The sequence below is a fragment of the Vombatus ursinus genome, unplaced genomic scaffold (genome assembly GCF_900497805.2).
Source record: "Vombatus ursinus unplaced genomic scaffold, bare-nosed wombat genome assembly UNPS02014807.1, whole genome shotgun sequence".
NCBI classification, from domain to species: domain Eukaryota; kingdom Metazoa; phylum Chordata; class Mammalia; order Diprotodontia; family Vombatidae; genus Vombatus; species Vombatus ursinus.
The window spans coordinates 60574413-60590872 of NW_020954585.1; the positions used below are offsets into that span (position 1 = coordinate 60574413).

The following is a 16460-nucleotide window of genomic DNA, read 5'->3' on the forward strand; positions in this document are numbered from 1 at the left end:
GTTAATAGCATTAAAATTATTTTAGCTGCTTTTGTTAGTTGCTAATTGGCATTAGAATGGTTCCCACACAGGCAGTTATGCACACGGATGAAATCATATGTCTAAAATGACATCCCACTCCAATAATTCCCACATTTCTCCTGAAGATGTACATTGTCTGCTGACAGAAATTACATACAGTTCTCAATTAGTTGCATATGAAACAATCTACTTTTCAGATTATCTGCAGGTAATATTAACTCCTGGCAGTCACAACTTTTCTGGCACAACATGCTAGAATACAGAATACTTGTCATCACTGCCCAGATGGGTAACACTCAAAAGAATATAAACTAATTCTAGTATCAACTTGAATAAAGCATAACTAAGAAGATAAACACGCTAGAGGAAGAGAACATACTATTTTTAACAACACAATGTTAAGTTTTAAAAATATTAATATTTCACATTTGTGATTATTAACCATTCCGCCTTCCCCTCCCCATCAACAATTAAGTCCTACAAATTCTTTATTTAAAAAAATATATATTTGCTGTCTTGTAATTTCTTGAAAACCTCACTTAAGGTTTGCAATGAGATTTTAAAATTTTAAATAAAATGATAATTAAGTCCATTTAAGTCTCCTTGATAACTTTTTTAGTTAAACATATTAAAATTTCCTAAAAACCTAATACAGCGAAACCAATAATAAGAAATCAAATTGGAAATCATTAAGTTTTATAAGAAATATTTTTAATTATTTTATAGAGCTAGAAATAATAACAACAAGATTCATTTGGAAGAACAAAAGTTTCAGAAGAATATCAAGGGAACTAATGAAAAGAAATGCTGGGGAAGATGGCTTAGCCATTCCAGATCTTAAATTGTATTATAAAGCAACAATCATCAAAACTACTTGGCACTGGCTAAGAAATAGAGTGGGGGGATCAGTGGAATAGGTTAGGTATGCAAGATACAGTAGTCAATGACTAGAGCAATCTACTGTTTGATAAACTGAAAGACCCCAGCTTCTGGGATAAAAACTCACTATTTGACAAAAGCTGCTGGGAAAACTAGAAAATAGTATGACAGAAACAAGGCACAGACCAACATCTTACACCATATACCAAAATAAAGTCAAAATGGTTTAGATTTAGACATAAAGGCTGATACTATAAGCAAACTGGGAAAGCAAGGAATAGATTACCTGTCAGATTTACGTAGAACAGAAGAATTTATGACCAAACAAGAGACAGTGAACACTATGAAATGCAAAATGGCTAATTTTGATTACACTAAATTGAAAAGATTTTGCACAAAGCCAATGCAATCAAGATTAGGAGGGAAGCAGAAAACTGGGAAAGAATTCTTACAACGAGTATCTATGATAAAGAACTAAGTCAAATTTATAAGAATACAAGTCATTCCCCAATTGATAAATGGTCAAAGGACATGAACAGGCAGTTTTCAGATAAAATTAAAGCTATCTATAGTCATATGAAAAAATGCTCTAAATCAGTATTCATTAGAGAAATGTAAATCAAAATATTTCTGAGGTACCATATCACACTTATCAGACTGGCCAAAATGATAAAACAAGAAAATGATAAATGCTGGAGAAGATGTGGGAAAATTGGAACACTAATGCATTGCTGGTGGAGTTGTGAAATGATTCAACCATTTTGGAGAACAATTTGGAACTATGCCCACAGGGCTATAAAAATGTGCATACTCTTTGACCCAGCAATAGCACTTCTAGGACTGTATCCCAAAGAGATCATAAAAATGGAAAAAGGACCCATATGTACAAAAATATTTATAGCAGCTCTTTCTGTGCCGGCGAAGAATTGGAAATTGAGGGGATGCCCATCAATTGGGGAATGGCTAAACAAGTTGTGGTATATGAATGTGATGGAATACTATTGTGCTACAAGAAATGATGAGCAGTAGCAATACAAGCATCTAAGATGTATCCAAAGGTCTCATGATGGAAAATGCTATCCATATCCAAACAAAGAACTATGGAGTTTGAATGCAGATCGAAGCATACTATTTGCTATTTTTTTTCCTTCTCCTCTGTTTTGTTTCCTCTTTCTGGTGGTTCCTCCTATTGATTCTAATTCTTACTAACAACATCACTAATGTGAAAATGTTTAATAGGAATATATATGTATAGCCTATATCAGATTGCGCATCGTCTTGGGGAGGGAGGTAGAGAAAAATTTAAAATTCAAAAGCTTATGGAAGTGATTGTTGATTACTCAAAATAAATTAATTAAAAATTTTAAAAAAAGAAAAAAAAAGAAACGATGAGCAGGAAGATTTCAGAAAAATCTGGAAAGACTTGTATGGACTAATGCTGAGTGAAGTGAGCAGAACCAGGAGAACGCTGTACACGGTAACAGCCATGTTTGTGCGATGACTAACTTTGACAGACTTAGCTCTTCTCAGCAATGCAAGGATCTAAGACATTTCTAAAAGTCTCATGATAGAAAATGCTATGCACATCCAGAGAAAGAACTATGGAGTTGGAATGCAGATTGAAGCATACTATTTGCTCTTTTTTTTTCTTGTTTTGGTTTGTTTCCTCTTTCCTGTGGTTCCTATTGGTTCTAATTCTTCTTTACAACATGACTAATGTGAAAACATGTTTCATAGGAATGTATATGTAGAGCCTATATCAGACTGCATGCTATCTTGGGGACAGAGGTAGGAAGAGAAGGGGAGAAAATTTAAAACTCAAAAGCTTATGGAAGTCACTGTTGAAAAATAAAAATAAACTAAATATATACATTTTTAAATCAAAGCAGCTTAAGCTCTATATAAGGGTTTCCTGGCACATCTTTATTTACCTGGTCAGTCTGTTTTACTACCACCAAACCTCATCCTCCTTCCTCAAATATCAGAAAGATTATGATTTCAGCCTTTATGAAGAAGCTAATCTAGTTTCACTGCAATTCAAAATGATGACTTTGGTATTTTCTAGTTGATGTTCCACTTTATAAAATGCCACCCAAATTCTTATTAGAAAACCAAAAAAACACAATTTATTTAGGTCCCAGATATGGATGTAAAATGATGATCTAACACCTTCAAAGAATTAGAGAATTTACACTGTAAATTGAAAATTTTCCCCTAACAAATTCTTTTTTTTTTTTTTGAGTAGAGAAAAAATTAGGAATACTAGAGACTAAAAACATAGAAATAATGCTTTCTTGTTATGAGTTTAAAAAAATTTATATAAAAGCTAGAAAATTCATCTTAATTTTGAAATACTGTTTTTATTTTATACTAGTTTACTGAAAAAATAGCAAGAGGAAGCTAAGTCAGAGCCCAGTAGAATGCTTGAGCTTCACAGTTCTGAACTACAGTGGAGAGAAAGCAGACGGGCTGTCTATCTCTACTAAGTCTAGAACCAGTACAGTGAGCCCCCAAGCTGGAGGGGGTCGTAGGGAGTGGGAGAGGCTCACCAGCCTGCCTAAAAAGAGGCAAATCAGCCCAGGTCTAAAACACAGGCCAAAGCTTCAGTACCAGCCAGCAGTGAGGTAAGACCTGGGAATGACCACTGCACTTCTAGCCTGGACAAGATAGAAAGGCTAAGTTTAAAAATGAAATAGCAATCAATGTTATATTCCTCAGGTTGGTAAAAAATTTTAATTATACATAAGAGTACAGGGATTTCTAGAGGCAGCTAAATAGCTCAGTGGATAGAGGGCTGGGCCTCAAGTCAGGAAGACCTGAGTCCAAATCTAGCCTCAAGACACTTAACAGCTGTGTAATCTTGGGCAAGTCACTTAACCTCCATTTGTCTAGGAGGCAACTAGGTGGCACAGTGGATAGAGTGCTGGGCTTATAGTCAAGAACACCTGAGTTCAAATTCAGCCTCAGACACTTACTAGCTGTGCAACACTGGGCAAGTCACTTAGCCTCTGATTGCCTTAATCCACTGGCAAAGGAAATGGCAAAGCATTCTAGTATCTTTGCCAAGAAAACACCATGGACAGTGTGGTCACAAAGGGTTGAACATCATTAAATGACTAGGAATTTCTGCATGTGCAGCTGGGGTGTGCAAAAAATTAAAACAAACAAAAAAACCTTAAAACGCTCCAAAACAAAACTAACATGTCTTTTATACTGTGGCTTAGCAAACACTAATCTCTGGCTAAATTTGAATTATTAATTTAACTTTATTTTTATTTACCACTGAAATCTGTACTCATGCATGAAGTCATATACAAAGCTTTAAAAACAAGGAAGGAAAGGAGAGTCAATTTGATTCTTTTTTCTTTATGCTACTTGTTTGGATAACTTATCACCTAGAAGTGGAAGGGAAGGGAAAGGGATGTAATAAAAGTACTAGTTATTTTTATGATTTGTTCTTTGACTCACCTATTCCTTAGGATTAAGTTATTTATTTCACAATTAATTTTTAATCTTTGCTTCAAAAGTTCTTTATTGAATGTAATTTTTATTACATTATGGTTAAAAAGAAGGCATAACAGTTCTGCTTTTCTGCATTTGTCTATGAGGTTTTTACACCCTAATCCATGGTCAATTTTGCCAAGGTGCCATGCACAGCTAAGAAATAGATATAATCCTATCTGTTTCCTTTCAACATTCTCCAGAGTGCTCTTATATCTAACTTTTCTAAAATTTTATTCATCTCCTTAACTTGTTTTTTTTTTTTTTTGGCTAGGCAATGGGGTTAAGTGACTTGCCCAGGGTCACACTGCTAATAAGTGTTATGTGTCTAAGGCCAGATTTGAACTCAGGTCCTCCTGAATCCAGGGCCGGTGCTCTATCCACTACGCCACCTAGCTGCCCCCTTAACTTCTTTTCTTATTTATTGTTAGATTTATTTAGGTCTGAGAGTGCTAAATTGAGGCTCCCCACTATTATGCTTTTATTTTCTATTTCCTCCTATAACTCACTTAACTTTTCTTTCAAAAATTTAGATATTAAGCCAAAGAATTTGAAATTGAGAGGATGCCCATCAAGTGGGGAATGGCTGAACAAGTTGTGGCATATGATTGTAATGGAATACCATTGTGCTATAAGTAATGACGAGCAGGATGCTTTCAGAAAAACCTGGCAAGACTAACATGAACTGATACAAAAGGAAATGAGCAGAACCAGGTGAATACTGTACATAATAACAGTAATATTGTAATGATGATTAACTGTGAATGATTTAGCTATGCTTAGCAATACAATGATCCAAGAAAATTCTGAAGGACTTATGATGAACAACGCTATCTACTTCAAATGAAAGAACGAATGAGAGTCTGAATGCAGACTGAAGCATGCTTATTTTTTTACTTCATTTTTTTGTTTGCATTTTCTTTGTAATATAGATATGAAAGTGTTCTGCATGACCATACATGTATAATTGATATCAAATTGCTTGCTTTCTCAAGGAGAGGGGGAGATAAAGAATACAGAACTCAAAATTTTAAAAACAATTAGATATTGATATTAATTCACTTTGTGGTGCCTTTTAGCAAAATAAATTTTCCCTGTTAATCTCTTTTAATTAGGTTCAATTTTGTTGCTTTTGTTTTGTCTGAGATCATGATGCTACCCCTATTGTTTTTTACTTCAGCTAAAGCATAACAGATTCTGTGCCAGCTCTTTATTTTAACTCTATGTGTATTGTTCTGTTTCAAGTGTGTTTCTTATCAGCAACATATTGTTGAATTCTGGTTCCTAATCCATTCTGCTATCTTCTTCCATTTTATGGGCGAGTTCATTCCATTCACATTTGCAGTTATGATTGCTAAGTATTTCCTCCCATCCTACTGTCTCATGATTTTGCTTCTCTATTTTTCCCCTGGTCCCCTCTTTAAGAGCCTGTTTTGATTCTGACTACTGCTGCCTTTTTATTCCCCATCTTTCCCTTAACCCATTTATCTTCTATTCTTCTCTTGGGTAAAACGTATTGCTGTACCCACCTACGTGTGAATGTGTATTCCATCCTTTAACCAATTCAGTGACAGTGAGTTTCAAGAGTTGCCAGCTCATCCACCATTCTCCCCTCTATATAAACTCCTCCTTGTGCACCCTGTTTAATTCCCCTCATTCTTCCTCTCCTAATTCATGCCTTTACCTCACACTTCCATTCTTCTTTTGAGATCATTCAAACATAACAGACTCATACTCAGGCTGTCTAATTAGTCTCTAAGACCCCTATTGATGATAAAGTTCTGAGGGGTTGCATATATCATCTCCCCATCTAAGAATATAAACAGTTCAAATTTGTCTAGTTCCTTATGATTTCTCACCGTTAACTTTTTGCTTCTCAACTCCTGTATTTGTATATTTGTATTTGTATAACAAATTCGTTCTTTCTTTCTAGCCACTTGCAGTACTTTCTCCTTAACCTGAGAGGTCTGAATTTGGGCTATAATATTCCTGAGAATTTTCATGTGGGGGTTTCTTTCAGGAAGTGACAGGTTAATCTTTTCAATTTCTACTTTGCATTCTAGTTCTGAGATAGCCAGATAATTTTCTTTTAGAATTTCTTGAAATATGATGTCTAGATTCTTTCTTTGTTCATGTTTTTTTTTGGGGGGGGACATTCTAGGGATCCTTAAATTATCTCTCTTTGATCTGTTTTCCAAGTTTTTTTTCCTATGAGATTATTTCACATTTTCTTCTATTTTCTTCTCAGGCTTTTGGCTTTATTTTTATTATTTCTTAATGTCTCTTGGAATCATTAATTTCCATTTGGTCAGTCCTAATTTTTAAGGAGTTATTTTCTGCAGTAAGGTTTTGTACTTCTTTTACTAAGCTGTCAATTCTCTTTGCATATCTCTATTCCATAGCTCTTGTTTGGCTTTTAAAATCTCTTTTTAGCTGTTTTTAAAAACTCTTACTTTAACTCTTCTATGAATTCTTATTGGGCTTTTGTCGAAACTGTATTCTTTTTTGAGGCTTTGTTTGTAGATGTTTACAACTCATTATTTTCTTTTGTGCTTGTGTCTTGAGTTTCCTTGTTATAGTAACTCTTTTAGTTTGTTTGTTCATTCATTCTTCTAGCCTACTTCTTGACTTGTACTTCATGTTGGTGTTGTACATCTTTCTGTGGTTTTCGTGGCTCAGTCTAGGTGCCTGTAGTTTTCAGTGCCTCCAATGTGGTGGGATCTAGGGCAAAGATCATTTCAGTCCTGCTCTGAGCTCTGGAAGCTCCTGATCAAAGTTTGGGTTCACTGGCTTTTGCAAAGTTGCGTTTCAGCAGATTGCTAGTGGATTCATTCACTATTGCACCACTAAAAGGCTCTATAGGTTTGGAGTGACTGAACTGCTTTCTCCCTTTTGGGGGGACTCTTGCCCTAGTTATTCCACTGCAGGCTTAGATGCTGGGCTAATGCTAGAACTAGGCATCACTCTCCTCCTGGGATGAGAGCCAAATAGCTACTATTTGCTTCTCGAACTTGTTCCATGCTCAGTACACAAGTAGAGCCCTTGCTTACCACAGCTCAGCTCTGCTCTGCCCTGGATCCATGACCTGGTGGTGAGCAACAGAGCTGCCAGATAGCACCCATTCCTGCATCCAGTGCTAGTTCAAGGTTCCCTTGGGATCTCTTTCTGCCCTCAGCCCGAAGGTACCCTGCCTAAGTCCTGTTTCTGTCCCTGGGCTCTGGAAAGCTCCTTGAAGCCTCCACCACTGCATGTGCTCCTGGTCAGATGCTATCCCCAACGTCTTACGAACTTCTTTGTCTTGTCTCCATAAGCTGCCCTGGGTTGGAAAATTATTCATTGTGACTTTTTAATAGATTTCCCAATAAAAATTTAGACAGGTACACATTCTAGATCATTGTGGAGAAGAAACAGTGGCAAGCTAGGTTTATCTGCTTCCTCTCACTCTGCCATCTTGACTCTGCTCCTTATGACTTACTTTTAGTTGAAACTTGCAGGAATTTCTCATAGGTGTCTCTTAATTAATCCTGTCTGTCAGGCAATACTGTAGTAAAACAAAACTCAATTTTCAGAATAAAAGGTTTTCTAAGACACACTGTCAAGGACAGAAGAGAAGTTTTCCACCTTCAGGATTCTTTTTTTTTTGCATCGGTGTGTTTAAAGTTAGTGATCTAAAGTTTTTATGTTTTATTTTAACGCTAACATTGTAGATGTCCTTAACTATAAAGTTACACTAAGCTTCACAGGATCACAGATTCAGAACTGGAAGTAACTTTAGTTACTAGTCAAATTTAATCGAACTCCCTAATTTTACAGATGAGGAATCTCAAGCCTAAGAAGTTAAGGCCCTTGCCTAAGGTCACTCACAGAGTGAGCATGAGGTGAGATTTGGATCCAGGTCCTCCGATGCCAGAAACAAGGCTCTTTCCACTGTATGACTCTGCCTCCTTAATCTAAAATGTGAGAAAGCAAAAACACGAAGAAAAATTCCACATTTACATTTCTACATAACTTGTAAGGAAGGATAAAAATTGATGATTATAAAATATTACTCCCAGTTCTTGTATTTAAAAAAAAAACAAACAACACATCATATACCCAAGACCACTTCTTAAATATATACCTGTACTTCTTTTTCTGAAGCTGCCATATCATGGTTTCGGATAACTCAGTGGCATAGATTTCTTCAAAATGAGGGCTCATGATTTTAGTGACTTCTCCATCTCCAGCACCTAAATCAAGGAGTCTATGCGTTTTCCAGTCTGGATTTATTTTAAGCAGTCTTTGAAACTGATCTGATGAAAACACAAACATTGAGCCTCTTCCTAGCAACCTGAAATGCAAAGATAAAAATGGAAGATTCTATGAAAATTAAATTTAAAAAACAATAAATATAGGACCCACTAGGCCATCTGTGGAAGCCTTTTGGACTTATTTATAATTTAAGAAAATGTTAAAAAGAATAATAAATTCTAAAGTGAATAAAATAGAAAATATGAGAGACAGATTAAGGTGCATGCAACAGAATCTCAAAGACAAAGAAGGAAAGGTGGAAGGAGTAAAAGGAAATGAGTCTAAAGTGTATAAAAATTCAAATCAATGATAGAATGGATAGCATAAACAGAATATAGTTAAGATAAAAAGCTAAAGAGAATCAAAGGAAAAAACAACTAAACAAATATTTATTAAGTATCGATTACATACAAGGCATTGTTCTAGGTGCTGAATATACAAACACTACTGGGGATGGGGGGAATAATGTACACAATTAAGTAAATATAAAATATATACAAATATATTTCCTTGGGGAGATCGGGTGAGAGTGTCAACAAATGAAGGAATCAGAAAAGGGCTTTTTGTAGAGTGATGAGCCTTGAAATGAAAATAGAGATTCAAAGAGGCAAAGCATTCCTATTAAGGGACAGTCTGGACTGAGGCATGGAGATGGGAGACAGAACAAGTAGGCCAGTATGGACGGAACAGAGTACATAAGAATAAATGTGAAATAAGTATGGAAAGGTAGCATGGAAACAGGCCTCAAATGCCAAAAAAGATCATAGGATCATGAATTTTGTGAATATGGACATCAACCATATTCTGTGTAAACTTCTCATTTTACAGATGAACAAATTTAGGTCCAGAGAGGCTTGGCCAAGGTCGTACATGCAATAAATGACAGCAGCAGCATTTGAAATCAGGACCTCTGATTCCAAATTAAGTGTTCCTTCCACTGTACCACACTGCACATGAACAGAAACAGTTATTGAAGCTTTCTGAGCAGAGCAATAACATGGCCCAAATTGTAAAACATCAATTTGGCATTTGTGTGAATGCTGGCCTGGAAAAGGAAAGGCCTGGACCAGGACCAAGGTAGCAGCACTGTGAAAGGAGAGAGGCTGGCATATGTGAGAGATGATACATAAGTAGACAAAACTGAGAGTAAAGGATAACTTCTTAAGTGGCAACATGGATAACTGGAAAAAAATCTGATAACCTTGAGAAAAATAGGGAAATAAAGAAGAAGGGTAGGTTTAGGTGGAAAGATAATAAATTCTCTTTGGAAAATAGTATCAGAGCTCTTAGAACTATATGGGATCTCAGAAATCATCTACTTCATTTTACAGATGAGGAAACTATGGTCCAGGAAGGTTAAATGACTTGCTTAAGGTCAAATAGGTGATAAATATTAAAGGCAGGATTTGAACTCAGGTTTCTGACTGCAGAGTCAGGGTTGTTTCCACTATTTTACTACACTACCTGTCCTCAATGCCAGGTATTTCAATTGAGAATTGCTATGAGACATCCAGGTAAAGCAGGAACAGTAGCAGATAATGTGGACTAGATCTCATGACAGAGACTAGATAGAGCTGGATATGCAGATATGAGTATAGTCCACACAGAGATAAGTGAATCCTTGAGAGCAGACACAATCACCTAGAGAGAAAAGAAATGAGAGTCCAGGGCAGAAGTCTAATCCATGCAAAGAGGGATGGGATCATGAAGGATGATCTAGTAAAGAAATGGCAAGAAGGTAAGGGGAGAACTAAGAGAAAACAAATAAAATACAAAAATCTACACAGGAAAGAATATTCAGCAGAAGGGGCTAGTCTACAATGTCAGGGTCTAGAAAACAAAGCTAGAGAGAGTAGGGAATGATATAAAAAGATTTTGAAGCATGGGGCAAGGTAGAAGAGAAACTCAACAAACAACCTTAATTTTATCAATGAAGTAGGAGACAAGATTCTATTCTGAGAAGGGGATAGGAAAGGTGGTGGCTTAGGGGGCTTGAAGAAAGAAGAGAAAGTTTGGAACAGTTTCTTCAAGTATTATCACAAAGTCCATCCAGTGACAATCAAAGAATTGTTATGCATCAGTGAGGATCCAGATGAATTTAGAAAGTATCCACCTGCAGTGTAACCTGTTGGCATGATTGTGTGACTTCTGTGAGCAGCATTCATCAGCACATGAACAGGATAACCCAGGATTAGGACTTGACAAGGCAAGAATGGCAAAGACTAAGAAGGAAGGAATTCAGTGTAGGGCTGAAGTAGACAACTGTAACAAGGTTGATTCTGTGAAGGGAGAAAAGTAAGGCCAAAACCTTTAGAATAGGGATGGGTAGAGAAACTGGAGATATGGAATTATTGTCCAACAATGTTCAAGATCATGAATATAACAGTAATGGGTGATGGTGAGACCACCATGTGGGTGGCCAAAGTGGAGGAAAATGTCCCTTCTAATTCCAGACACAGGACGTGGGAGTTGAGGCAGATGGGGGAAGCCAAAGTATTTGCAGGAATATCAACTCGTACAACAGAGTCCCCAAATATGACAGTGAGGATTCATGTGGGAAAGGAAGACTTCCATCAAATACTGAACTCTTTGAAAAAGTATAGTGACCTAAAGGCTTTCACACAACAATGAAAATTCAGACAGGTTCATATGGACAAATGGAGTGATTCTCAAAAAAGCAAAGATTGTTGAGTGACATGGGGCAAAAGTGTCTGGAAGCAACAATGAGGAACAAGCAGTGTCTTTCCTCTTCCTGGCCCAGAACATCTGGAGTGTAAGTACTGGTCAGTAGTGTTAAGCACTGTAAGGCCTCACCTAGTACTGGTAAGGAGGGCAAGGATCCAGTGTCTTTCAGAGGAAACTGTTTCCGTAAGCATGAGACAACAACAACAGCTAATATTTAAGTGTACACACACACACAAGAGCATGAGGGGAAAAGGTCTAGTATGAAGAGAAGTTTGTTAAGCAGAGAGCATAATGGAAAGGAAGGGAAAAAAATTGTCAGGACAGAACTGGAGAGACTAAGGAGTAGCAGCAGAGGAAAGGGATTCTCACCTCAGCAGATGATGGCTAAATTACAAGCGTAAGGTAAAGTGAAGACAGGAGCTTGCTATCATAGGGTAGGGGCAGTACTTATTGTTCTGGCCCCTCACCCTGCAGGGTGAAGCCCTATTATGATAGAGAGCAGATCAGTAGGTTTTCACTTCAAATACCAGGAAACCTGAGGGGGTGGATATAGGAAAGAAAACAGGTTGTGTTGGGTCACTCCTGATAATCAGATCCACAGAGACCTGACTAGACTCACAGATAGTGCCACCACTCTTACCTCATCCCAAGATAATGGGGTTGATGCCTAACTGGAAAATATCACAGAGGTGAATCACACAGTTTTATTTCAAATTCCACCACTAATTTGCTATGTGAACAGGAAACAAGTTGCAATCTACTTCCTTTCCTGAAATGTCTCGTTATTATTTGATGAATATGTGCCTGCATCAATGCAAATCATACACCTTCTCATCTTAAACAATTTTTGCCTCTTTTTTCCATAAGTCTTCCATAATAGACCTTCCTTTAGTTCTTTTAATAATCCATGAGCACCAGTATTTGGGCTGGCAATTTGTTACAAATTACACTTGCCAGGGGACCAGCCTATCTTCTTTTGTAGACATACATGTACTTGATGATATATTTTATGCCATTTTTTTCCAGTATTCTTTGGGTCAGTTACAATTCTTCTGAGATCATGTTGCATGATTCATAGCCATATGCTATTACAAGGAGAATAGTGACATTAAAAAGATAAACTTTTGGGGTAACCATCAGCTTGGGATCATTGTAACAATTTCCAACAAGTAATCCAGCCCAATCTCCTCTTCCTCCTCCTCTTCCATTCTGGGTCAAATACACTGTCCATCTGTAGGATCCATCCACGATATACTTACTGATGAATTGACTCAACAAGCTGCCCTTCCAGCCACATGTTGCAATCTGGAAATACACATTTTTTGTTCACTTTGTTTTTCCAATGTAGATGACCAAGCCTCTCTCTTTCCAATGACTGTGATTCTCATTGAGTGGGCCCTATGACGTTCTAGGACTCTATGCAACTAAACTATTGTTATATTTTATAAAGAGCATCTGGAGAATCTCTGTCAAAAAAAAGTCTACTATTTGGACTCTGTGCAGAACCTCTTCCAGGACAATAATAAACACTAGGTAAAGGTGTCTTGTTTTATGTCTCAATTTATGTTGATAGTTCACTCACCTAACAAATTTATCTCCATGATTGCACTTGTTCTAGAATCTCATATGATTTTAAAATAAATAAGATATTTTATCTAAGAAATACCTTTATAGCTTCAACCTCTTAAGCTAAATCTGATGGGCTTTTTAAAAGTCCTAATCCTTCTTGATCTATCCTTTGGATGTGACCAACAACTCCTTCCATGCACACTTTTCTTTCTCAGTTTTCAGGTTATACCTTCTCCTAAATCAGTGTCTGTTTATCCAACTGTTCCTTCAAGTCTCCTTTGCTGGTTTATCATCCACATGACTCCCCTTAAATGTGAGTAATTCCCCAAGGTTCTGTCCTGAGCCCCCTTGTTTTCTTGCTTTATTCTTTCTCTCTTGGTAACCTCATCAACTCTCATGAGTTTAATTATTATCTCTACACAGATGATTCTCAGATCTAGACATCAGGTCCAAGTCTCTCTCTTCTCAAGGTTCAGACTAGGATCACCAGCTACATATTGCACATTTCAAACTGGATGTCCCAGAGACATCTTAAACTAAATGTGTCTAAAACTGAACTCGTTATTTTTTTCCCCAAAACTCTCCCTTCTTCCAAACTTCCCTATTTCTGTCAAAGGTACCACCATCCTTCAAGTCTCAGTTTTGTAATCTCAGCATTATCCTGGACTCCTTACTCTTTCTCCTCCGCCCACACAGCCGATCAGTTACAAATCCAATCAATATAAAATGATCTGTTTGGCAGTCAAAGATAGTTTCTGGTCTTTTTACATCTTACTACGCAAAATAAGCATTCTGAAACTGGCTTCTTGGCTGTTCCACAAATAAGACTCCCATCTCCCAGTTCTGGACATTTTCTCTGGCTGTCCCTATGCCTACAACACTCTCACTCCTATGCTCCAACCATTGACCTCCCAGGCTTCCTTAAAGTCCCAACTAAAATCCCACCTTCTACAGAAAGCCCTCCCCAATTCTTCTTAATTCTAATGCCTTCTCTGTTAATTATTTCCTATTCATCCTGTGTTGTCCAGCTTGTGCTGTATTATATTTGTTTGCATGTTGTCATCTTCCCTATTAAGACTGTAAGCTCGAGTGTAGGGAATGTCTTTTGCCTCTTTTAAGATTCCCAGTGCTTAGCACAGTGTCTTAACAAATGTTTATTGACTTATTTGAAAAAGAAACACTGAGTAATCAGTTCTATTTCATATCTATTTGTCATCCTCCTCATGATGATCTAGCGCAGCTTGGCCTCATATCAAACTCTCTCCAGGCTCATTTTCCTCATAACTTCTCTTCAGTCTTTTGTAAGGCAATACCGCTTGTAATCTTCTTTCATCATCTGTGAGTGTTTTGCAAATTAGCTTTTATTCTAAATTGGTATTAGTTGGCATGGCAAGAAAATCAAGTGCTTCCTAGCTGAAGTCCAATTTCTGAACTTTTCAGCTTACTATGGTAAATACTTTGAATTAAATTTTTTTCTAAGGAATGGTGGTAGTCAAATTCAATATTTCTTTTGTCAATCTCCAATTTTTCAAGCCAATGGCTATGACTGGTTGCAGTTTCTTCCCATGTGTATCCTTGTTTAAAATTTGTTAATGATTCTGAGCTTTGTCCTAACCAGTTAATACTCTGACAACACATAGACAGCTAATTCCCAAGATGGTAACCAATCATATCCTATCTGTTGGTATATACTCAATTTCATCTTCTATGATGTTTTTTCAGTTCTCCCTACATCCACTGTCTTCTGATTTTTCCCTGAAAAAAAAGTATTCATGATATACAGGCTTAAAGCTTTTAAGTATTCTACAAATCTTTGGTATGTTTCATTCCATGAGGTAGGTCATATTTTCCAGCGTAATCTTTGCCATCCTCTGCTGTGCCCACTCTCAGGATGAAGTCATCAAAGATCACAAGGCTGATTAAATTTGGAGATTCTTATCAAGTTCTTTACAGAATGTCTCTGTCATCAAGCTCAGCAACAACTATTGGCACAAAAGCTAGGATTACCTTCATGGTGGTCTGTTTGCTTGTGTCCATTGTGAACACTGCAAGATAACCAAGTGTCCCATGAAATTATATTTCTTGCCCCTGGATGCATGATGTAACCAACTCCAGCTCCTTTATCCTCTTCTCCAATGAGAACCTATGAACTGTCCTGTTTTAACTGCAACTTCTTGATGTCCTCTAATTTCATTTACAAAGAAAATGTCAAGGTGGATGTGGTTCAGTTGCTCTAGTGACTGATTATTAAACAAGGATCATAGAATAAGTGACAAGAGTGAAACTCTTTGTAGAAAATCTAAATTCTGTTGTGATTCCTAGCACTCTCTGCCCTGTATTCCATCACTCCCCTACTTTAATTTTGAAAGTAAAGGAGGATTTGCACAAGACTGAGATTTGTATTTTATCTGCTTCATTAGTCATCATGGCAAAAAAAAAATACATCACCTAGTAGCCAACCTTCTGGTGATGAACTTCTTAGTATTTATAAAGGCTGGTTGTCTGATGGTAGTCTGTTGCTGGGCCCATACTGTGCAGCATTCCTTACTTAGTTAAGGCCTTGCCAGAGTTTGCACCTCCCTGTCTATACCAGTAAAGCACAAGGTCTCTTCTTCCATCTTACAGAACTCAAGGTCACTGCCATAGCTCAATGAGCCAGAATACAACTTAGGCAGAGATTTCCTAACTATGGAGGCTTAACTGTGGAGGCTATGCTTAGCTACATAAAAGGATAGCATATAAATTAATTAGCTCATCATAGAATCAAAGCTAGAATGGATTTTTATGAGGCCATGTCATGGATCTGTATTTAAACTATTCAAGAACAATGCTTGCAGATCTATTTTCAAAGCTCACAGGAATGAAGATTCCTTATGTACTTCTCCTGGCATTTTTGGTTCTCAAAAACATCACTGCCATGCTAGCCTATGACTCATTCAATTCAATATCCTCTTTCTGACAGTGAATATAATGGAGGGGTCGTAGGAAAGGATGGTTATCCTTTGACTTCAACTTCAAAGATTCAACTTCTGCTTCCCACTAGGTGATGACTCAAGAGTACACAGCTGATTCTTATTCCAGTATCTAATCACCCTTTGAAATGACAAATTCTCTTGACAAACTCTTGCCACAATTTAAGATAAAAACAAACCGAAAAACAACTTGATTTCTTGGTATCTTCTACAGGTGAATAATTGTTCTACTTCTTCCTTGTAATATCTCTCAATATGCTTAGACTAAATTATTCCTTTTTTTTAGTGTTCTTTTTTTCTGGCATGATCAATGCCCTTTGACTTCTTGAAGAAGGTGCCATAGAAACCCTTATGTAAAGATATTCTTTATTTCCTGAGTAAATCCTAGAGGGAATGCTTAGTGGTACTTAAGTAAGATTTTCTCCAGAAACAATAGTACAGGAAGGTCTGAATTGAGCCTTCAATAGAGGAAGCAGTAACGAAAGCAAGTGATTTTAAAAAGGATTTTACCAAGGATCTGAGGGGTCAGGGAAATCTAAGGGA

The 16460-nt window shown here is 37.0% G+C and overlaps 1 protein-coding gene across 3 annotated transcripts in view; it reads right to left on the minus strand.

The window, feature by feature from the left end:
• The window catches only part of LOC114052420 (methyltransferase-like protein 9), a 62994-nt gene that overhangs the window by 20168 nt on the left and 26366 nt on the right, over positions 1-16460 (minus strand). For all 3 annotated transcript variants that reach the window (XM_027875015.1, XM_027875014.1, XM_027875013.1), the window contains exon 3: positions 8522-8731. In XM_027875015.1, coding sequence (XP_027730816.1) covers positions 8522-8731 — 210 coding nt within the window. The remainder of the gene's footprint in view (positions 1-8521; positions 8732-16460) is intronic.